The 25170-nt window shown below is 39.8% G+C and overlaps 1 protein-coding gene across 4 annotated transcripts in view; it reads right to left on the reverse strand.

The window, feature by feature from the left end:
* Window positions 1–25170, reverse strand: part of itpk1a (inositol-tetrakisphosphate 1-kinase a) — a 64735-nt gene that overhangs the window by 10930 nt on the left and 28635 nt on the right. For all 4 annotated transcript variants that reach the window (XM_055872444.1, XM_055872445.1, XM_055872443.1 and 1 more), the window contains 4 exons: window positions 18880–19002; window positions 10627–10744; window positions 621–719; window positions 441–472 (listed from right to left, as the gene is read on the reverse strand). In XM_055872444.1, the coding sequence (XP_055728419.1) occupies window positions 441–472; window positions 621–719; window positions 10627–10744; window positions 18880–19002 (372 nt within the window). The remainder of the gene's footprint in view (window positions 1–440; window positions 473–620; window positions 720–10626; window positions 10745–18879; window positions 19003–25170) is intronic.

The following is a 25170-nucleotide window of genomic DNA, read 5'->3' on the forward strand; positions in this document are numbered from 1 at the left end:
TGTGATTTTGTTTTGAGGTTTCATTTTTGGTAGAAATCTACGCAAAAAAGGTGTGGACAATCCAATGTCTAGTGATTCTTTTACAATCCACACATATTCTGAACCACTATTCTATCACAACCATTTTAACAGAATAGCCTGTCAACCCAACCTATTTTTATGACCAAGGCGAGTCTAAGTACACAATGACAAAGCACATGACTACCTCACTGTAGGCTTACTCAGACCCAACTCGTAATGCCATCACTCATTAGTGACATTATGGTCTTGAAATTCCCTTTAGGTCAATATTGCTAAAAGCTTTCACAAGAGTAAGTAGTGATTGTGAGGGGAGTTAACATAAGGACAGGATGAAGTCAGGGTTGGGGCAAATTTCATTTAAATTAAGTCAATGCAGGCACAAATGGGATATTGTAATAAAAAATGTAAAAAACTCTTACCTCATGGGAGTTGGAGTTTGGAGTTTTACAAACTGTGGTGAAAAGATTAGGACGTCATTCTATTCAGTGAAGCAAAGTTCTGAAAATTAAGCTAGACTTGAATCTTTTTAGAAGAGACCCTGTAGAAGTCTCCAGAAATATTCTGGTAACCAAACATGTAGAGAACATGATCTTACGTACTGAAAGGGAAGGTAATGCCATGTTTCTGGATGTGTTCGAGAGTGTCGGTTCCACACTCACTCCTTAGAACCATGAAGGGAGGAGAGCAGATCCTTTCATCTAGAGGAAATAGGGAGAGAAAGATATTGTTATTCTATCCTTGCCATCACTAAACTGTTTACTATAATCATGCATATTTGTATAAATTCCTTAATAATGTAAGTACGTAGAAATGGAAAGAGATCTATTTAAAAAAGTGTGTGTGTAAATACGACTACATACCTGAGCGTCATAAAATCATAAACAGTTTGATAACTTGTTATAGCACAGACACAACGTGAAGGAAAAAAATAGGGGGAGTGAAACTAAGTTGAAAAAAGTCTTAACTAAACTCTTGAAAGCTAGGGGGCAGAATGTTTATGTTTGTAAAAATAACGTTCCCATTGTAAGCTGCCTATTTCTCAGGTCCAGATGCTAGAATATGCATATAATTGATAGAGTAGGATAGAAAACACTCTAAATTTTCCAAAACTGACAAAATATTGTCTGTGAGTATAACAGAACTGATTTTGCAGGCGAAAACTTGAAGAAATCCAACCTGGAAGTGACTTCTATTTAGAAAAATCACTGTTCCATTGCTTGCCTTTCGTCCATTTAAAAGGGATATCAACAGATTCCTTTTCCTGTGGCTTCCTCAGGGCGTGAACAGTCTTTAGACATAGTTTCAAGCTTTTATTTTGAAAAATTAGCGAGATTTATCAAAACGCGTCAGTGGATAGGCGGATGTCCCTCCATTAGTTGTTGCGCCAGACACTCGTTGCTCGACATTTTCTTTCTCTCCAGTATTGAATAGTTTACAGTCCGGTTGAAATATTATCGATTATTGATGTTAAAAACAACCTGAGGATTGATTATTAAAAACGTTTGACATTTTTTTACGACCTTTACGGACACTTATATGGAATTTCCGTCAAGCCTTGATGACTTGCCTAAGGCTGTGGAATACTGAACATAACGCGCCAAACAAATGGAGGTATTTTGATATAAAAAAAATCTATATCGAACAAAAGGAACATTTATTGTATAACTGAGTCTCGTGAGTGCAAACATCCGAAGATCAAAGGTAAGCGATTCATTTTATTGCTTTTCTGGCTTTCGTGACCATTCTACATGGCTGCTAAGTGTTCTTACTGTTTTGTCTAGTGATCGATAAACTCACAAACGCTTGGATTGCTTTCGCTGTAAAGAATATTTATTTTCAAAATCTGACACGATAGGTGGATTAACAACAAACTAAGCTGTGTTTTGGTATATTTTTTTTATTTGGCGCTCTGCAATTCAGCGGTTGTTTACGAAAATGATCCCGATTCTAAAGAGATCCGTGTGTCAAGAAGTTAATCAGTTAGAGAAGATGTAACAATCCTTTGCTGTGCTATGCGTTTAACCATGTGCTTGTCTGTTGGAGTTGAGACGGCGTGAAAACAATTACTTTAAAATCACACTAAAAAGGTCAACTGCTACAGCGCTTTAGCTCTCTCCAAGATCTCCTCTTCCTTCTAAGGTATCAAGGGAGCTGTTCAGCTGTGATGGCTTCGAGTCCCGCCATCTTTGGTGCAGCTGTTTCTAGCAGAGCATGCAAAAAGTCTGCTTGCTTTGCAACATTTTCACTCTTTGTGGTTTGTCTAACCGGTCTCTCTGTCTCCATCAACCCTTTCATTCTCAGTTGAGGTTGTAATCTCTCCTCTCCCTCCATACCTCTCTCCCCCAGTCCCTCCCACTCTCTCCCCATAACTATTTTCCTTTATCTCTTTCTCTCTCTCATTATGCTCCTCTGGCGTCATCTAGGCGTCCAGTGGTATGTTTACATTTGCTCACCGTGACCCTCGATCTCTGTTTCAGTATGTGTTTTTATAAGCCAGGGACAGGCGGTGGAGCACCTCTTAGCAAGGACGCCATGGCTACAAGCCATGTCACACAGCCATGCAAAGACCCCAAGACATACGAGGGCCTTGGGGCAGAGCGCACTCACAAACACTAGCCTCGTTCACATTACCTATTAGCACTCCGATCATTGCGCCGGATGTCATGCCTTTCAAAAATGGGGACATCCACAACGGATTGGAAAGCAACGCCCCCTTGCGGTTGAAGGCTCCGTTGCGAGACGAACGCCACATACTTTGACATTTTTCTAACTTTGCATCATCTTCAGTCCAGCCAGAGTCTGACGAAGAACAGAAAGTTACCAAACCACAGAAGATTAAAATATGGTTTTCGGTGATGGCTTTATGGGATAGCTAGCAACTTGCAAACAGTTAACCATTCCTATAAGTGAGTACTATTTTAAATCGTAACTTGAAATACACATTGGCTGTCATGCCAATTATATGACTGTTGCCTCCTGTTTAAGTTTGTGCAGATAATGACTCTTTTTAATTGGAGGTCGCTAGCTACAATGGCATCTTCAACCTAACTAGCTAGCAGCTCGGCAGTGCAAGCTAGCTTGACTTGCTATAAAGTTAGGAAAACAAGTTTATGAAAAACTAAACAAATCATGTTTTATTTTCACTGGAAACAATATATTTATCCTGTCTTGATTGATAAGGTCATATTTTGCAATCCCCAAAATAAATGCAATCTATGACGAGAGACCGGCTCTCCATCTTGCGTTACAAACATTACACTTATCCGTAAAGATTACGTACGGCTTAATTAAATGTCATGATGGAAACGGGGCAACAGATACACCACTATGCAGACAGACACAGAAAGATTGCACTCTCACTCTGAGATTTATATCTATGTGTCTTGCTAGCTGTCACTCAAAAGGGGCTGAAGCTCATTGGCTGAAACTCAAATTGTTAGGGGACTGTACCATGTGGAATAAATGTAGGGGAAATGGTGCCACACAGCTTCCAGAAAACAGTCACTTTCAAACTAGGGATTTCTTGGCTAACTGAGGTAGATAAAACAGTAAATTCTGCTCGTAGATCATACTAGTCACCAAAGTACCGGAGAGTCTTTAAAGGGTTCATGTAAGAAGATAGTCTTCCATCCCCACAATCCACAAGGTTCCCAATTATCGACCATTTAATTTTTTATTTATTTTACCGTTATTTTACCAGGTAAGTTGACTGAGAACACGTTCTCATTTGCAGCAACGACCTGGGGAATAGTTACAGGGGAGAGGAGGTGGATGAATGAGCCAATTGTAAACTGGGGATTATTAGGTGACCGTGATGGTTTGAGGGCCAGATTGGGAATTTAGCCAGGACACCGGGGTAAACACCCCTACTCTTACGATAAGTGCCATGGGATCTTTAATGACCTCAGAGAGTCAGGACACCCGTTTAACGTCCCATCCGAAAGACGGCACCCTACACAGGGCAGTGTCCCCAATCACTGCCCTGGGGCATTGGGATATTTTTTAGACCAGAGGAAAGAGTGCCTCCTACTGGCCCTCCAACACCACTTCCAGCAGCATCTGGTCTCCCATCCAGGGACTGACCAGGACCAACCCTGCTTAGCTTCAGAAGCAAGCCAGTAGTGGTATGCTGGATTAAGTGCCCCATCTTGAAAACTTGACTGCTGACATTTTGGCACAACAGTGGACATATTTTTTGCACACTTCGAGCATTTATTTGAGCCCCGGAGTATCATATTGGCGGGTTTAATTACCAAATCATATTGGCGGGTTTAATTACCTGACTCCAGATTAAATAACCTCTACTACCCATTTTAGAAATATAAGGCGACATATATATGATCCCTTTCAAACAGCCCCTTATTTACATGTATACCCCTTATACATATAACTGGCAAATTGGGAAGCGTGGGGTGTGTTAAACCATGGGGCTGTTTGCATTTCAAATTAGGGAAGTGTTACAGAATGGAAGTGTTAATTAATGTACCTGTAAAAAAAGCAGATAACCATTCACACAGACCCAAAACCTGTTTTTTGTTACAAGGTCTGTGAAAATGCAGGAATCATGACTAGGTATTGATGGGATTTAATTTAACATGTTTCTTACCCCCTAATAAAGAGCTCTATTTGCCAATGCCGTTTATCAAACTCCAGGCGTTCACATTTGTCGGTTGCTCTCATAACCTTTTATTCTGGCAACCCTTCCAAATAACGTATTGGCATGGAGGTGGAGTCTAATTGTAGATTTTCGTGTCTCCAAAGTTCTGAAATTATCCAACTTTGGCTCCTGGAATTTTCCTTGCTTCCCAAACAATCTTCCTCACTGAGCGTGCGGACAAGATACACTTGCATCCAATGCCAGGTAATTTTACCACTGATCCAGTTGTTTTAGATCGCTTAATTTTTGCGTGTATAAAGTGTATAAATCAAGCAATGGGTACCCAAAAATGGCTAAATAAAATAAAAGGTCAACAACCATGTCACTTTTCGTTTGTGAGTTCTTTCCCCATTCCCCATTGTGATGGATGACCAAAAGGATTTTACTTAAGTGTTACCTAATTTTTATAGCCCAGTGAAACAGGAAACCATGGAATACCACCATACAGTTCCTTAAAATGAGAATAACTTCCAAGTAGCATTTTTATGCAAATTTAATTGTTTGATTTTAGTTATAAGAATCTTATAATTGACAACAACATGTAACTGTATCACTAATTTATTCAAGTGTTTCCTTTAGTTTGGCAAAGTATATTGAAGATCTTAACCCAATTGAACACAAGCGCCTGAGACAGTGTTTTGTTGATGGTGGTGGAAACGCTAAATAATGGAATTTCTCATGGAAGAATCTTGGAGGGATGCGACACCCGAGTTCCAGACACTTGTAGAATATATGCCAAGGCACATTGACGCTGTTCTGGCAACTCGTGGTGACCCAACACCCTATTAAGATAATGTTGGTGTTTACTTTATTTTGACAGTTACCTTTATCTTTTTACTTATTAAACATGTTTTTTTACTAGATTACCTGTAGTTTTTCATGTCTGTCTAATTGTGAAATGAAAAAAAAAGAGATTATTAAAATGAGCATACAATATAGCTCAGTATTTCTAGTCTTTTTTTGCTCATATTTATCATCTTGGTTGGCAATAATTTTGGAGGGGACATAAACAAAAAAGAGCTGGTATGGTAAAATAGTCGGATGGGGGGGCACAGATACACACAAGAGCAAAGGTATGTTCTAATAGTGGTAAACAAAAGCTAAGTAAATAAAACAAACAACTAGGCCTGAACACATAAGAGATAATCCGTTTTCGGATATACGAGAGAGAGATTGGCCAGACAGATAATTGTTGTGATTGTCCAAAGTGATGAGATATTAGCTTCAGATTTAGCTTTTTTTCTGAACCTGGAAATATGTACAAGCATTTCAGTGGCAGCTTGCCATCTCGCTGTACCTCTGAAATACCCCCAGAGTTGCAAAGTTTTGTTCCAGCCCATCACAAGCACACCTTAATCAACTACTACTCAACTAATCATCAAGCTCTTACTGAACCAGGTGTGTTAATACTGGGCAATGATAGTTGAGACGGTTAATATCACAAATCAAGGGCCGGGATTCAATGCTATAACCTACTCTTAAAAGGCAATTTACAGTTGAGCTAGAATGCGCAGTCTCCGTAAACGTCAGGGAAAATGCCTTTAAAAAAAGGTGCATTGTCAGTTGTATAGTGACCTGCGCTATAGCACGCCTTAGATTGAATCCCAGCCAAGATCAAGGACTTAGCCAGCTAACAGTTCTGCCCTAAAAAGCAAAAGACCAGTAACTGCACATTATTGAAATGTTTTATACATTAAATAGATGCTTTATCAAGTGGACAAGTGTTGGAGAATATGGGGGGGGGGGGGTAGTAACTGGAGAAAGTTAGTGAAACCTAGGAAAAAAAGCAGTCTTCCAGAAGGCTATGTCAATACATGTAGTGCATCAAAGCTGGGACTGAGAAACAGCTTCTATCTCAAGGCCATCCCTGTTAAACAGCCACCACTAGCCGGCTTCTGCCCAGTACCCTTCCCTGAAGTTAGTCACTGTCTAGCCGGCTACCACCCAGTTACTCTACTATGCACCTTAGAGACTGCTGCTCTATATACACAGTCATGGAACACTGGTTCCTTGAATACTGTTTACATACTGTTTAACCCACTTCATATGTAAAGTATATACACTGTATTCTAGTCAAGGCCTATCTCATTTAACTATTGCTGTACATATACTATTCTTCAGATAGAATATGTAGATGTAGTATATCCATATCTATACACAACCAGTCAAAAGTTTGGACACACTCATTCTAGGGTTTCTGTATTTTTACTATTTTCTACATTGAGGAATAATAGTGAACACAAAACTATGAAATAGCACATATGGAATCATTCAGTAACCCCCCCCCCCCCCCCCAAAAGTGTTAAACAAATCTAAATAGATGTAATATTCTTCAAAGTAGCCACCCTTTGCCAAGAGTGTGCAAAGCTGTCATCAAGGCACTCAACCAGCTCCATGAGTTATTCACCTGGAATGCATTTTAATTAACATGTGTGCCTTGTTAAACGTTAATTTGTGCAATTTCTTTCCTTCTTAATGCATTTGAACCAATCAGTTGTGTTGTGACAAGGGTGGTACACAAAATATAGCCCAATTAAGTAAAAGACCAAGTCCATATAATGGCAAGAACAGCCCAAATAAGCAAAAAGAAACAACATTCCATCATTACTTTTGACATGAATGTCAGTCAACACGGAACATTAAAAGAACTTTTAAAATTTCTTCAAATGTAGTCGCAAAAACCATTAAGCGTTATGATGAAACTGGCTCTCACGAGGACCACCACAGGAAAGGAAGAGCCAGAGTTACCTCTGCTGCAGATTATAAATTCATTAGGGTTAACTGCAACCAAGATTGCAGCCCAAATAAATGCTTCAGAGTTCAAGTAACAGACATTTCTCAAAATCAACTGCTCAGAGGAGACTGCATGAGTCAGGCCTTCATGGTCGAATTGCTGCAAAGAAACCACTACTAAAAAGGACACCAATAAGAAGAGACTTGGTTGGGCCAAGAAACACGAGCAATGGACATTAGACCTGTGGAAATCTGTCCCAAACAATGAATTTAGCAATTGTTTCAAAACATCTCCTGCCATGTCACTGATGCATTGTGAAAGTGTTTTATGAAGACATTGTCTGTATAGTTTTTTGGGCTTTTCCCCCCAGCACTGTCCCAGTCATATTCACGGGAGTAGGAAGAATTAAGTCCTCCACAATAGTATGGGGCTTGCCTGTCCTAGCCACTCGGTAGCTCACCTTAGAAGACGCTTCTAGCCCCTTCATATTAATAGTTTGAGTCCAAATAGAGATTTTTGGTTCCAACCACCGCGTCTTTGGCTGTAATGTAATGTAACAAAATGGGAAGGGGCTTGAATACTTTGACATTGCTCATCCTAATATTTCAATATTTCTTAATTCCATTATTTTACTTTATAAAATGTGTGTATGGTTGTGTGTTCGATATTACTGCACTGTTCGAGCTAGGATCACAAGCATTTCGCTACACCCACAATAACATCTGCTAAATGTGTATGCGACCAATGAAAGTTGATTTAACTGCACTCACATCAGTTATTGCTTTTTTACTTGGTTTCACCAAGCTAAGGGCTGCAGTTACTATGGTTTACCTTAGTATTATTTATTGTTCTTTGCTGATACAAGTAACAAACTATGACACTGACAGACAAACAAATAAGTACCCTCACTGGAAATCTATTCCAGTGAGTGTACCAAGCAAGTAGGCTGTAACTGCTGTCTAGGGTCAAAAGTGCAGTGTGCACACACACACACACATACACACATACATACGTACATACGTGTGTGTGTGTGTGTGTGTGTGTGGTTATTCCAGCCCAGCACTAACAAACCTTGAATGGATGACTGGCTCATGCATAGATCCTTTCATATTACTTCTACACTTCACTGTAAGTGCGCGCTTAACCACCTTTTACCAGTAGCTTTTAGCAAAAATCTTTCAACCTAAATTGGATTTTGAGGATTCTTAAGAGGTTTTATAAGAACGACTGGTTCCAGATCTGTATGTATTTTAGCCAACTCCTCAGACTATTAACATTCCATACACGGCTGGCGGTGATATTCCGATCAATATTTCTTGAATGCTAAAACCCCTGAAGGGATCAAAAAGTTGGCCCTTTGTAATAATATAATCGCGTGGAAAGTAACATTTAAAGTTAGGTCTACCAGAGAAAAATGTAAATAAACCCCCCCAAAAAAGAAAAAAAGAGTAAACTTGGCGCTAAATAGACAATGTAATGCGCTGATATGACCCGGAGAATGTTAATTCTGTGCGTTGATAGGAGTCTAAAAGCCTTCAAGTAGCCTCTTACATAAAGCCACAGTTTAAGCGAGTGTTATCGGCTTTTACCCAGGATCCTATTCTCTCCAGTCTGTACTGTTGCCGGCTAATTGCCATGGAAGTGGTTGCCTGGGAGAAGGACAGCCACAGAAAACACTTCGCTCACTGCGGAGGTATTTTTAAATAGAATTGTGGAGTTGGAGCCAAGACCCACGGTTCACCTCACACTACCCCAGGTCGAGTGCACTTACTCTGGAAGTTCAGTCCTGGAGGTCAGCTGGATAGGGTAGTCACTAAGGGATCATTTTATTTGTAGGTATTAGGTAACTTAGTATTTTCAGTAGTCTATGTAGCTCGTTTCTCAAAAAGGTGTAATGAGCTATTATGAATGCTTATACAGCCGAATGTTTTATAATTCATATTACCACATGAGGCTTTATCAATGCATCTTCAAATCAAGTTTGGTTTAAATTAAAAACAGTATTTTAAATATTATTCAAGTTGTTGAGGGGAGAGTACATAAACTCATTAATTTCATTTAGTTTAAGTAAGATCCATAAACAAAATGTCTCTTACAAGTCGTGCCACTTGATGTAAAAGTACCAATAGATTCTGCCGAATGATTGGTCAGAGTACACAGCTCTCCCATTATTTAGAGGATAGATTGGTCACAGAAACGATCCTAATTTACTTATTAACTTATTATCTACAAATAGGTACACATAGAAACTAGCCTTACTTCCATACGATAACCAGTGTTTGAATTGGGCTGGTGCAAACACCTCGATTGTTCTATTGTTTGAAGACCGGCAGCTCATAAAATATTCACTCTTAAATATGAACACGTACTGCAAAATATAAAATGGAGTACCAGCACCTAAAGTGAGCACAGAGTCTGACACCGTTTTCATTCAACTTCAAGCACAGACTATAAAACACTGTCATGCCTATGACTGCATACCAAATTGCACCATATTCCCTACATAACGCACTACTTTCGACCAGCACCCATAGGGCACTGGTCAAAAGTAATGCACCATGTAGGAAATAGGGTCTCATTTGGGATTCACAGTATGTGCCTATGGAGCTAGCAACGCTAACCCTTCGGCCTCTTCAACCCCGATCCCTTTTGTTTAGCTAGTTTGGGAATGCCCCCATGGCGCAGGACAAAAGACGAGCCACTCTGCAGTTTTCATACACACTCCGTGAATAAACCCACCCTAAGCCACACATTTCCCTTGTGCAAAGCCCCAAAATGAAGCCTGCCTTTCGACATCCAGCCCGGGACAAAAGTCTTACGGAAAGTGCCGGGCTCATGTAGGTAGCCAGTAGCAACATGAACACAGGCCAGGGAGGGCTTCCTGTATTTTGCAATTCCAGGCTTTCCCAACCCAAAGGGAAACAATTCATACACAAACGCACACAAACACAGACGGCATTGCCAGTTATGAGAATGTGTGTTAGTCCCAGGCCAGATGTAAACAGAGCAAGTGCATAACACACAGTATGTGAGTAACTGATTTGAATGTTACTTATGTCGATGCTATGACGTAAAACTCACAAAGGCTTAACAGAATGTCTAGGCAAGTGACTGTGTAGTGTCTGTGTTTTGGGATATGTGAAAACATGGCTGTATGGATTTGTGATAGTTTTTGTTTGTGTGTGTACTTTGGGTGGCAGTCCCGTCTTTATACCTTTCATGCAGTCTTCAAGCCTGCGGATGAGCTGGTAGGACTTGCAGCGGTCCAACAAGGTCCTAATGGCCGGCAGCGGGTCCAGAACCACCATTTCAGGATGGGTGTCGATGTAATCCTGAAGACAGTCCCAAAGAAACATCAGGTATGTATTCAATAGTGCACACCGCAGCAACACACTTTGCAACAAACAAAAACCACCACAAGGCCATGTTTATTAGGCACCAAAAACTGAGCGGGACTTCCTGGACTTGTACAATAAGAAACGCACATTTTCATTTTCCAATGCAAATAGTTTAAAAATATTCTGCACCCTAATGAACATTTCTCAATTATATTACAGCCTCAGCAAGCCTTAAAGCCACATTTGATGAATCTGAAGAATGTTTACGTAAATGTATACTAGACTTCAGAAAGTATACAGGTGACTTCCAAGTTAACCTTTTTGTAGTCTAACAAATAACAACCGTTTTTGTACTGTTCTGTTCTCCACTTGTGCTAGCACAGTAGAGGCCATGTATTTTCATGTCTGTGCTTTTATGTGTTAGTATCTCTGTACGCACTTCAACTAATCAAAAAGGAACTCCATGTAATCAAGTACATTTGAAATGAAAGGCTTGGCTACTGGCCAATTTAGCATGTTGCCATTTTCGAGTGCCCATTTTCACCCTCATCTAATGTCTTTTTTTTTTCTCCCCCCCTTTTCTCCCCAATTTTCGTGGTATCCAATTGCTAGTAATTACTATCTTGTCTCATCGCTACAAATCCGTACGGGCTCGGGAGAGACGAAGGTCGAAAGCCATGCGTCCTCCGAAACACAACCAAGCCGCACTGCTTCTTAACACAGCGCGCCTCCAACCCGAAAGCCAACCGCACCAATGTGTCGGAGGAAACACCGTGCACCTGGCTCCCTTGGTTAGCGCGCACTGCGCCCGGCCCGCCACAGGACTCGCTGGTGCGCGATGAGACAAGGATATCCCTACCGACCAAACCCTCCTTAACCCGGACGACGGCCCTCACCTAATGTCAATGAAACCTTAAAAGGAGACAAAGAGGGAGGAGAGAAATTTTGTTTGTTTTTCTGAGACTACAGGTGTGTAAAGCAACGCCTCCAGGAACAACTAAGGGTGAAAACATGTATTCATATGGCGTAGTGCATATTACCTAATGTTTACAAGATGAGAGTGTAGGGAAATCCACGTGATATAAAAACAGGCGGCTAAATTTACAATCCTTTTGTTTATGACATTCCTTGGTCTGTTTTGGTAAACAGTGAGGTCCAAAAGCATTTGGACAGTGACACATTTGTCTGTACTCCAACACAATGACATTAAAGTGAAGACTGTCAACTTTAATTCGAGGCCATTTTCATCCATATCGGGTGAACCATTTTGAAAGAAAAACATTTTTTGGGCATTGTTCCCCGCATCTTAAGGGACCAAAAGTATTGGGACAAATTCACGTTTTAAAGTAATCAAAAGTTTAGTATTTGGTCCCATATTCCCAGCATGCAATGACTACATCAAGCTTGTGACTCTACAAACTTGTTAGATGTATTTGTAGTATGTTTTGTTTGTGTGTGAAATAATTGTGTGCCTAATAGAAATTAATGGTAAATAATGTAGTGTCATTTGAGTCACTTATTATAAATAAGAATAGAATATATTTCTAAACACATATAGATTCATCTGGATGCTACCATGATTACGGGTAATCCTGAAAGAATTGTGAATAAAGATGAGTGAGAAAGTTAAACATAAACATGCTAAGCATTTTTCTGTCTTGGGGGTACGATCTTTGTGCCTCTAACTTTCTCACACATAATTCACGATTCAGTCAGGATTATTCGCAATCATGGTAATATCCACATTAATGTAATCCCACGTGATATAATTTTTTTTGCAAATGCATCCAACAGGTTTATAGTCACAAGTTTGATGTCATTATGTGCTAGGAATATGGGACCAAACACTAAACTTGACCACTTTAATAGACATAAGTGAATTTGTTCCAATACTTTGTTCAAAAAGTGGTGTAATTTCTAAACGGTTCATCCAATATGGATGAAAATACCCTCAAAGAAAGCTGACAGTCTGCACCTCAACCGCAGTCGTTGTATTATTTAAAAACTAAAGTGCTGGAGTAGTGTCACTGTCCAAATACTCTTGTACCTCACTGTATGAAAGAAACTCGGCTCTAATCCCTGTGCCTTAGACATATCAACTTCAAAAACCGTGCCCCTTTAAACTTTAAAGGGAAATTTTACTCCACAATCAGAAGTTGTCAGATGTTTTCAGGCCTGAAAAGCAGTCCACATCCCATGTCATCAGATTAATGAAACATGATAAGTACAGACAAACTGGAAATAACACAGTTCTTATCTTTTCCATTAGTTGTAGATTGTGGCACGTAGCTGGATCTACAAAACAGCTGGCCTGGGACATGGACTCCCTCACAGACTACTTTTGACGTCTGAACACATCTGCTAAAATGTGATTTGAGTGCAATGGCTCTTTAAACAAATGAGGGGGTCCAGGGTAAACATTCAAATTAATGACCATTAAAGAAACTAAATGAGAGTCATTAGTCATATAAAGCTGAAAATAGGCCTATAAACCAAATTCAAGTTTGCTGAGGACCATTAAACGTGTCAAGCTTTAAAAAAAAAATGTACCAGACTTTATCATGTGGAACTGAAAACAAATTCTGCATTAAAGTATGCCATATATCAGCTCTAGGTTTGTATAGTGTCTAGAGAAAAGAGGACTGAAGGAGTGGGTAAGTTTAAGGAGTCAATTACATGTGTTTTATGTAGATGTGGACAGCAGACCAGTGCACTGACTAAAACGCTCATGAAATTTAGAACTTGCGGTTTCCTTTCAATGTTTGGGATTTTATTAGGATCCCCATTAGCTGTTGCGAAAGCTAATGTGGTTCACTGCGATGCTAGGGAGTGTAACAGTGCATTCTGTTCTGCCACGTGAAAGACGCAACCTTTTGCACAACAACTCATGCAACCGTCTAGTCGGTCCCTCTGAGGGACAGATGACTCAAGGAAGGTGTGAGGTCACCGATGTACTCCACCCCAACATGCTATGGGCGACATGCACTACATTCACCACCCTTTGATCTTCCCCTACTCCTGCGAACCCCCCTACGGATTAGGTCACGGCTAGAGGTCGACCGATTATTTTTTTCCAACACCGATAACTATATCGATTATTGGAGGACCAAAAAAAGGCGATACCGATTAAAATCGGCCGTATATATTTTATGTATTATATTAAGTTAAAATAGTGTTCACTGTTCATTCAGTATTGTTGTAAATGTAATTATAATAAATGACATTTACAACAATACTGAATGAACAATGAACACTTATTTTTAACTTAATACATAAATAAAATCAATTTAGTCTCAAATAAATAATGAAACGTGTTCAATTTGGTTTAAATAATGCAAAAACAGTGTTGAGAAGTAAAAGTGCACTGTGCCATGTAAAAAAGCTAATGTTTAAGTTCCTTGCTCAAAACATATAGTCCTATCATAAGTGGTAGTGGTTCCTTTTAACAGGAATCTTCAATATTCCCAGTTAAGAAGTTTTAGGTTGTAGTTATGATAGGACTATTTCTCTATACCATCTGTATTTCATAGACCTTTGACTATTGGATGTTCTTATAGGCACTATAGTATTGCCAGCCTAATCTTGGGAGTTGATAGGCTTGAAGTCATAAACCGCGCTGTGCTTCAAGCATTGCGAAAAGCTGCTGGCATACGGAGGAAAGTGCTGTTTGAATAAATGCTTACAAGCCTGCTGCTGCCTACCACCGCTCAGTCAGACTGCTCTATCAAATCATAGACTTAATTATAATATAATAAAACACAGAAATACGAGCCTTAGGTCATTAATAAATGGTCAAATCCGGAAACTATCATTTCGAAAACAAAACGTATATTCTTTCAGTGAAATACGGAACCGTTCCGTATTTTATCGAACGGTTGGCAACCCTAAGTCTAAATATTATTATTACAATGCACAACCTTCAATGACATAATTATGTAAAATTCTGGCAAATTAATTACGGTCTTTGTTAGGGAGAAATGGTCTTCACACAGTTCGCAACGAGCCAGGCGACCCAAGCTGCTGCATATACCCTGAACGCAAGAGTAGTGACAATTTCAGGATCTACATTGATTATATGCAACACAGGACAAGCTACTTAAACTAGTAATATCAACCATGTGTAGTTAACTAGTAATTATGTTAAGATTTGTTTTTTTATAAGATAAGTTTAAAGCTAGCTAGCAACTTAACATGGCTCCTTGCAGCCTGCACTCACGTAACAGGTTGTCAGCCTGCCACACAGTCTCCTCGTGGATTGCAATATAATCGGCTTCCAAAATTGCTGATTACTGATTATGAAAACTTGAAAGTCGGCCCTAATTAAATAGGCCATTCCGATTAAATCGGTCGACCTCTAGTCACGGCTATTCAACTGGCGGCCCATGGGCTAGATCCGGCCCCTTTATCTATTTAGAATGGCCCTTTGATCAATTATCAACATTAATATAAAAATCCACACAAACATCCCTGCAAAAATCCAATGTTTAGTTCTAAAATGAGCCCTCGTTCAATATTCTCCAATAGGATCATCTGTTTTCCTGTAGTCCCACCACTTAAGTGCTGTCAATCAATATCACCCAACGTACCAGTTACAGCCAAATCAGAGCTGCTAACATCAGCCAATTGCATCTGCAAACATCTGGCGACACCACTCCACCAACATCGGTTGTTTCGTAGTCTGCTAAAAGACATGTCTGCTGAGCATCGTGATCAACTTCTACATAATGACATTAGGTCGCTAAGCAAGGGTAATGCTTTCAAGAGAGTAAGTGAGCTTAGGGAGGAGAAAGTTGCTTTTCTCCATAATGGCCGTCACAAGCAAGCCAATACATATCTAGCAAAAATACTTGAGGGAGGGATAACACAATTGACATGATTGGGGACTGCTTTTCAAAATAAGTGTTACTTTTCTCCTCTGATTTGATCTCAAACAAAATGCTCAAATTCCCTACACTGAGGGCTCGAATTGGAGGGGGGAAAAAGGCAAAAAACATTTAACTTATTAGCTTAGGTTTTACACACAATCTCAGAAATCCTTAGCAGAGGCACCCCCCGAAGACAAAACGACAGCCAAGCCTGATGGAAAGGAGAAAATGGGCAATCAACATTCACCTAGTTTCAGCAGAAAATTATCTGTCAGGTAGCAAGCGCGAGCTGGTTGTCCCGTGGAGCAGCTCAGACAGCGGTAGTGTAGTTAAAATTAACTAATTTCTCTTAATTGATTAAAAGAATGCATCAGTTATTCATATTTCCTGCAACTTTGAAGTAGTAATGCCTGTTTGTGTGGCCCGTGTGCCAGTTAGAAATGACTTTCGGCATGCTAAGGCTTTCACCAAAAACTTTGCCAATTAAATGTTTACTCCAAAGTAGGCCTACAGTGCCTTCAGAAATATTTTGTGGCAGTGATCTATACACAACACCCCATAATGTCAAAGTGGATTTATTTTGTTGAAATTTTTACACAAATGGCTCAAGTCATTAAGTATGACTCCTTTGTTTTTGGCAAGCCTAAAAAATGTTCAGGAGTAAAAGTGTCCAAATCACATAAGTTGTATTGACTCATTCTGCGTGCAATATTCTGCAGCTTTGTACCGCACACATACAGTGTCTGTAAGATCCAAGTCAAGTAGTTTATTTAAAAAAATAGATGGATTCAACCACAAAGACCAGGGAGGTATTCCAGTGTCTCGCAAAGGTCAGATTGGTTATGTAAAAATGTAAAAGCAGACACTGAATATCCCTGTGAGCATGGTGAAGTTATTAATTAGGCTTTGGATGGTGAATCAATACACTCACAAAAAAAAGAGGTATCGTTCCTAACGCAGTTGCTGGAGAGGAAAGAAACTACTCAGGGATTTCATAATGAGGCCAATGGTGATTTAAAAAAAGTTAAGAGTTTAATGGCTATGATGGAAGAAAACTGAAGATGGATCAACATTGTAGTTACTCCACAATACTAACCGAATACTGCTTTCACATAGGATTTACGGTATTTCGCCTGTACATATTTTGGGGCAATGTATGACCCGCTTACAACAGGCTCATTTTTACCACATTCTTGCCTGCATACGCCTTTTATACCTTCCGTGAGCTTGCTGCCATGCCGGAAACAAGTGGTAGTTGTAGTGTGCAGACGTGGGTGGCCGTCCATTTTAATAAGTCCATAGAGAATATACACCATCAAAAATATTTCCATTATTACATTTATTTAGGCAGTTCCTATTTTCAAAAGAAGAGAAAGGTATATTTTGAGTTGAATTATGTTACTGGTCCGTGCAGCCTGTATGGAAATCAATAGTTATTTTGTTCATTAAAACAGACACGACATACTCCCGTGATCAGCTTTTGATCCACATTCACCTCTTTCCTACCTTCACCCTGCTTTGTTAGGGAGCAGACATAGGGTCTCACGTTAAGTATCTTCATCATGATACCGATAGAAAATAATACCAATCTATTCTATATTTTCAAAAGCATTCGACTCGTGTTCATATTTCACAACCAGCTTTTGGACCTGCCTATACGCTATTGAGTAAAATAATAGGCCTGCACTTAATTTAGGCTACACTGTTGCATACTAAATGTTTCTGATAGATAAGCAAATTAATAGATGAGCTATACCACCTCCAAGTATTTGCTCAGACAGAAATATACAGACAGTCACTGAAACAAAATGACATTGATTAGGATATAATCCACTTGTTAAGTTCCATAACACGCTGGCAAAATGATCTGATCAGTGCTAATAAACGAGACAACTAGTCAAGATGATCATTAGCAGCACTCACCTCAGCTAACATTTACACAGCCTAATTGTAGCCTAACCAATATCCAAAAATCTGACATATTGATTTCTCAAGACCCCATACTTGTCTCAAAGCAGAGCGAAACGATGGATGCAATCAATCAATTCAGGTGTGTCTAATGACAGTTTCATAATGCCATTAAACTTTTTGGTATTTTAATAGATCTCTTTCCATTCATCAAATAGATGGTGCACAGTGCACTGTTTTAGATGCTGGAATTATTTTAGATTGCAGGTAGCCTACTTTTTGAAGTGATTTGTTTGACAAATCAGATGAATACATGTTCATGCCACATTAAAAAGGTCATATTTTTTACAGTTAAATTACTCATATTTACCATTAGGCCCATAAAAAAACATCTCATACATAGGTTTTATACGAGGAAAAAAATCAAAAATCTACTTTCACCCATTGTAAATAACATGTAGAAAATGTCTGTACCCCTGTAAATAACACGTAGAAAATGTCTGTACCCCTGTAAATAACACGTAGAAAATGTCTGTACCCCTGTAAATAACCTTTCAAATCTGGCCCCTGTAAGAATATAAAAAGGTAACTGCCAAAATAAAGGAAACACCAACAGTTTCTTCATTGGGCATTGGGCCACCACGAGCCAGAACAGCTTCAATGCACTTTGGCATAGATCCTACAAGTGTCTGGAGCTCTATTGAAGTGATGCGTTCTGGTGGTGGAAAACGCCGTCTCAGGTGACGCTCCAGAATCTCCCATAAATTGGGTTGTGCTCTGGTGACCGACATTGTTTTCATGCGTATCAACCCATTCAGTGACCACTCATGCCCTGTGGATGGGTGCATTGGCATTCTATGGGGGCAAAGCCATGGTAGCCAAAATAATGGCCAGAATAAATGGCCTGTCCAGCTTTTTTTAATCACCTGAAGCATGATGGGATGTTAATTGATAAATTAACTCAGGAACCACACTATGTGGAAGCACCGGCTTTCAATATACTTTGTATTCCTCATTTACTCAAGGGTTTCCATTATTTTGACAGTTACCTGTGTGTGAATAAGAATGGATTAAGTCATGATTAGGAGAGCTCCTGCAGATGATCAATAAAATAAATCATATTTCATTATCACATTTATATCCAGGAACACCAAAAATTTTCACCAAAATCTCAGAGCAAAATTACAGAAGGATGTAATCACCAAAGACATACCCCTCAAAGAGAAACATCCTACAGTACCTACAGACCTTTAGCCCTCAAAGAAATGGCTGCACCTGTCAAAGAACAAGTTCCCCCATTAGGTGAAGAGCTTGTGATCCACCCTTACAATGTTTTAGCGGTGCCGATTGGCTTACCTGGACACTCTGCACCAATAGCAGGGCCTGCGTGTCATTCTGGTCTGCCAGAATGAGGTCCGCCAGCTTGTGGATGATGACATCCAGAGGGCCTTGCTCCTCCAGGGGCCGACTCAGATCCAGCTGCACACAGGGAGTGAGAGAGGGAGAAAGAGTGCTCAGAAGTTAGGCAAGATAAAAATCAAGACAGCTTGTTTTATTAGTTGATAATATATGGGGTCTGTTCCAAATGCACCCTATATAATGCACTACCTTTGACGAGAAGCCTATGGGTGATGAACACACTTAGGCCAATCCTTTGGGGTTTGACCCAACAGGTCAAAGACTTTGTTTTTGCTAAAATTAGGCCCGTTCAAAGCCTCCATTTCCCCCCCTCTCTCGCCAAAAACGACACGACCATATGGGCTTTACAGACTAGTTCTGGTAACAACAGCTGGGAGAAGAAAAAAGCAGCAAGGAACATTGTCTGCTTCCCAAATGACACCATTCCCTATATAGTGCACTACTTTTGACTAAGGTCCTGTCATTTGGGAGACATTATGTAAGGAGTAGGGACCCGGTCATATGGTCAACGGTCCAGCGCTGGCACCAAATAAAGGAGCAGAAACAGACCACAGACCTACCAAGTCGTGGGATGAAATTGAGGGGGAACATTTTATTTGGGAGGCCTCTGGGGCCTGTTCCCTACAAGGCTCTAGTTTAATCAGGGAGAGGATGTCTGCATCCAAAATGGCACCCTATTCCTTATGTAGTGCACTACTTTATGGGCCGTGGTCAAAAGTAGTGAACTAAATATGGAATAGGGTGCTGTTAGGGACGCACAGTCTGGAAATGTTCTAGCGGCGGAATCAGAGCCTTCTTCTCAGCTGATTTAAGAAAACATTATCATGAGAAGGCAGTCAGAGAGAGGCTGGCTGATGAGTTCAGCTTGGGAACTCATGTAAGTTGAAGGTGTAGGGTAAAAAGTTGTCCCTTGACACTGATCTTGGGTCAGTTTTGCATTCCCCCCCACGAATGGTTAGGATTGGGGAAGCAAAGATGATCCTAGATTGGTACCTACGGGAAATTTCACCCCAGAGCCAAGACACTGTCATTCCTCATTGTGTCCTAAGTGAGACCGCAGAGAGAGTGGATTTGTGTACAGAACTCCTTCTGGCAAAGGTTCTTAGGAACATGAAAGCCACCATTTGTAGCCGCCAGCACTGTGCATCTTCCAATTGATCAGGTTTGTAAACCGCATTGAGCAATTGAAGGGGAATGTGTGCATTAGCAAAGCCAACATCTTTCCAGAAAGTTCACACCCCTTGACTTTTACACATTTTGTGTTGCAGCAATTTAAAATTGATTAAATTTAGATTTTTTTTGTTCACTGGTCTACACATCCCATGATGTAAAAGTGGAATTATATTTTTTTGAAACAGTTATAAATTAATTAAAAACTGTTATGTCAGGTATGCAACCCCCTTATGGCAAGCCTAAATAAATTCAGGAATAAAAACGTGCTTAACAAGTCACATAAGTTGCAGGGACTCACTGTGTGCAATACTAGTGTTTAATATGATTTGAATGACTACCTCATCTCTATACCCTACACATACAGATAAGTGTAAGGTCCTTCAGTCGAGCAGTGAATTTCAAAACACAGATTCAACCAAAGACCATGGAGATTTTCCCCAATGCCTCGCAAAGAAAGGCACCTATTGGTAGATGGGTAAAACAAAAACAAAAAGCAGACATTGAATATCCTTTTGAGTATGGTTAGGTTATTAAATTACACTTTGGAGGATGTATCATTACACCAAGTCACTACAAAGATACAAGCGTCTTCCCTAACTCAGTTGCCTTAACGGAAGAAAAGCACTCAGGATTTCACCATGAGTCAAAAGCAGCTTAAAAACAGTTAGTTAAATGGCTGTGATAGTATTGTGGCGTAAATACAATGTTGTTGATCCATCCTTAGGAGAAAACTAACCTAAATCTACAGAGTGAAAAGGAAGCCTGTACAGAATACAAATATTCCAAAACATGCATCCTGTTTGCAACAAGGCATAATACTGTACTATATAAAATGTGGCAAAGCAATTAAGATTTTGAATACAAAGTGTTACGTTTGGGCCAAATCCAATAAAACATTACTGAGTACCACTCCTCACATTTTCTAGCATAGTGGTGGCTGCGTCATGTTATGGATATGCTTGTAATCGGTAAGGACTGGGCAGTTGTTTTTTTATACTAGACCATCATGTTGCGTGCGCTGAAAAAAAAAAATGTTATTAAAAAAAAAAACAGAATGAGCTAAGCAGAGGCAAAATTCTAGGAGGAAAACCTGGTTGTCTGCTTTCTAACAGACACTGGGACACAAATTCACCTTTCAGCAGGACAATAACTTAAAACACAAGTACAAATCTACACTGGAGTTGCTTACCAAGACGACATTGAATGTTCCTGAGTGGTCTAGCTACAGTTTTGACTTGAAATCTATGGCAAGACTTGAAAATAGCCGTCTACTACCAACATGAGAGCTTGAATAACTTTTAAAGACTGTACAAATGTTCCACAATCCAGGTGTGTAAAGCACTTAGAGACTTACTCAGTATGACTCACAGCTGTATTTATTTATTTTATCTTTATTTAATCAGGTAGGCCAGTTGAGAACAAGTTCTCATTTACAACTGCGACCTAACCAAGATTAAGCAGAGCAGTGTGACAAAAACACAGAGTTACACATGGGATAAACAAACATACAGTCAATAACACAATAGAAAAATCTGTATACAGCATGTGCAAATGAAGGAGGTAAGGCTGCCAAAGGTGATTCTAACAGACTCAGCGGTTTGAATACTTTTCGCATTCCATTTTCAATAAATAAGCAAAAATACTAATTTTATCCATTTTGAATTCAGGCTGTAACAAAATGTGGAATAAGTCAAGGGGTATAAATACTTTAAGGGCACTGTACACCCAAACTAGACCATCATGTTGCGTGCGCTGAAGAAGAAATATGCACATACGTTATTCAATAATTTCACCCATACTGCTCACCCGTGACCGAGCGTCTGCGGAAGTTTACATACACTTAAGTTGGAGTCATTAAAACGTGTTTTCCAACCACTCCACAAATTTCTTGTTAACAAACTATAGTTTTGGCAAGTCGGTTAGGACATCTACTTTGTGCATGACACAAGTCATTTTTCCAACAATTGTTTACAGACAGATTATTTAACTTATAACTCACTGTATCACAATTCCAGTGGGTCAGAAGTTTACATACGCTAAGTTGACTGTGCCTTTAAACAGCTTGGAAAATTCCAGAAAATTATGTCATGGTTTAAAAAGCTTCTGATAGGTTAATTGACATCATTTGAGTCAATTGGAGGTGTACCTGTGGATGTATTTCAAGGCCTACCTTCAAACTCAGTGGCTCTTTGCTTGACATCATGGGAAAATCAAAAGAAATCAGCCAAGACTTCAGAAAAAAAAAGAAAAAAAAAAAACTGTAGACCTCCACAAGTTTGGTTCATCCTTGGGAGCAATTTCTAAATGCCTGAAGGTACCACGTTCATCTGTACAAACCTCCAGCAAAGATGCTGGAGGAAACAGGTACAAAAGTATCTATATCCACAGTAAAGCGAGTCCTAAATCAAGATAACCTGAAAGGCTGGTCAGCAAGGAAGAAGCCACTGCTCCAAAACCGCCATAAAAAAAAAGACAGGCTACGGTTTGCAACTGTACATGGGGACAAAGATCTTACTTTATTGGAGAAATGTCCTCTGGTCTGGTGAAACAAAAATATAACTGTTTGGCCATAATGACCATCGTTCTGTTTGGAGGTAAAAGGGGGAGGCTTGCAAGCCGAAGAACAGCATCCCAACCGTGAAGCACGGGGGTAGATGGATGGCATCATGAGGCAGGAAAATTATGTGGATATATTGAAGCAACATCTGGCAAAATGGCTTAAGGACAACAAAGTCAAGGTATTGGAGTGGCCATCACAAAGCCCTGACCTCAATCCTATAGAAAATGTGTGGTCAGAACTGAAAAAGCGTGTGCGAGCAAGGAGGCCTACAAACCTGACTCAGTTACACCAGCTCTGTCAGGAGGAATGGACCAAAATTCACTAAATGTGGAAAGCTACCCGAAACATTTGACCCAAGGTTAAATTGTTTAAGGCAATGTTACCAAATACTAATTGTGTACATAATCTTCTGACCCACTGGGAATGTGATGAAAGAAAAATCACTCTACACTATTATTCTGACATTTCACATTCTTAAAATAAAGTGGTGATCCTAACTGACCTAAGACAGGGCACTTTTACTAGGATTAAATGTCAGGAATAGTGAAAAACTGAGTATAAATGCATTTGGCTAAGGTGTATGTAAACCTCCGACTTCAACTGTATGCTTTGGCAGGGAAGAGGTAGGTAACCTACACACTGGCAAAGATTTTCAGCTAGCAGACAGACACTGGAAGAAGTTTGATTGACAGATGGAAAAGCTTTGCATAGGCTCTTTCTTGCATTTTTTTGTGGGATTGTTCCGGAACCGTATAGATCACTTTTGTTCCCGGTTCCGATTGGTTCCAACTCCCACATACCATAGTAAACCATCTGTGTTTAAATAGTCCTGCTTCTACAGGGTTGACCTGTGTGTGTGTGTGTGTGAAGCAATTCATTTCTGTAGAAAAGTTGACAAAGTATCTATTCTATTGTCAAACAAGGTCCAAGATCACAGTGCAACCTTATTGTCTTGGGGCATTGCCAACAGACATTCAAAAAGATAGACCAATTCAATTCCAACAGAAATTCTTACCTCTGGCGAGGATGTCCAGCCACGTCTAATATTCCCAGCTCATGTAATATTTATGGCAGCGGAGATGATTTATCAAGTATGTATCGAACAAGATTGGTGGACTTGTCAATGCAGGGCATTGCTCCGCCTAAGGAGATTGAGGATTCCAAAGAAAACAATATCTTCCATATCGTAGACATAGTATGCATGCAAGGTTGGGATTAACCATTTTTTATTATTTTGAATCCCTATTCTTCAGTCTGACATTGGTGGAAATATCCAAAGTGTCAGCTCAACAAATCTGATTCCGATGCTTTCTGCCAGTTCGATAACTAACACTGGTTTGAGACACTGACTACACAGAACTTATGTTTCTGGGGGTTGCTCTTGACCCAAAAAGGTGTCCCCCAAATATTATCCAGAAATGACCTAAATTGGACAGGAAGAAAACAACGTTGCCCAAAAGAGAAGAATGTGTCACAGGTTGGACTGCTCTCTAGGCAAAGGATTTCAACACAATCCATGAACAACCTTTGGAACAACAAATTCTAGCTGTTCAATCGCAATCCCCAAGCCCTTGGTTAACAACTGAAATAAGACAGATTGCATCCACAAATGGTACCCTAGTCTCTATATAGTGCACTACTTTTGCACATAGCCCTAGTTATAAGTAGTGCACTACATGGGGAATAGCACACCATTTGCAATGCACCCATTTTATCTTATCTGCCTACACCCAAAAACATTGATAAAGAAGGGTCATGTCTGTAGTAATGGGGAGGTGGCTCAGGCAATGATATGGTAATAATGAAGACCAAGGAATTCAAGAGAAGAGACGATAAAGAGGGGACGTGATCGTGGCACAATAACTGACTAGTAATCAGCTATTACATAAACCTTAAAAGAAAAGTTTACCCATTTTGAATGTTATTATATCTGATGTTCTATCGATTCCCTGGATCAGTTCATGTGTATCTGTTATTGGCATTCGAGCAGGCAGAAATCCATCTGGTATGACGTAGCACTGTGATAAAGTCGCTCTCAATACACTGGAAGTTAACAGGAATACGACTTTTAGATTGACATGTATGACAGATGATTTCAGATTTCAATTCGATGGCATAACTCGGGAGGGTGCTTTCTCGAATGAGCCTTTTAACATCTTTTTGCGAAATTCCTACCTCGAGAAATGTGTAATTTAACAGAGGGTCTAGCAGGTGTTGACAAACACTTATGAACAAAATAAAACTTTGGAAATGAGGTCTGGCCAGGTGTCTGCCTCTTTAGTGCACTGCATGGTGCTGTTGCCAAAGATACTATAAAAAAGGAGATAGGAATCCAATGAATCTTGAACAAGGCAGGTGGTGTAAATGCTTTAAAATGACCTGTCATTAACTCGGCTACCTCCTGCGCCTCGACCTCCTTTCCAAAAGTTTTATTTTTTGTTTATAAGTGTTTGTCAACACCTGCTACTAGCTAGCCAGGTTGCAATGGCACCCGC

Source organism: Salvelinus fontinalis, chromosome 20 (assembly GCF_029448725.1).
Source record: "Salvelinus fontinalis isolate EN_2023a chromosome 20, ASM2944872v1, whole genome shotgun sequence".
In the NCBI taxonomy this organism is placed as follows: Eukaryota; Metazoa; Chordata; class Actinopteri; order Salmoniformes; family Salmonidae; genus Salvelinus; species Salvelinus fontinalis.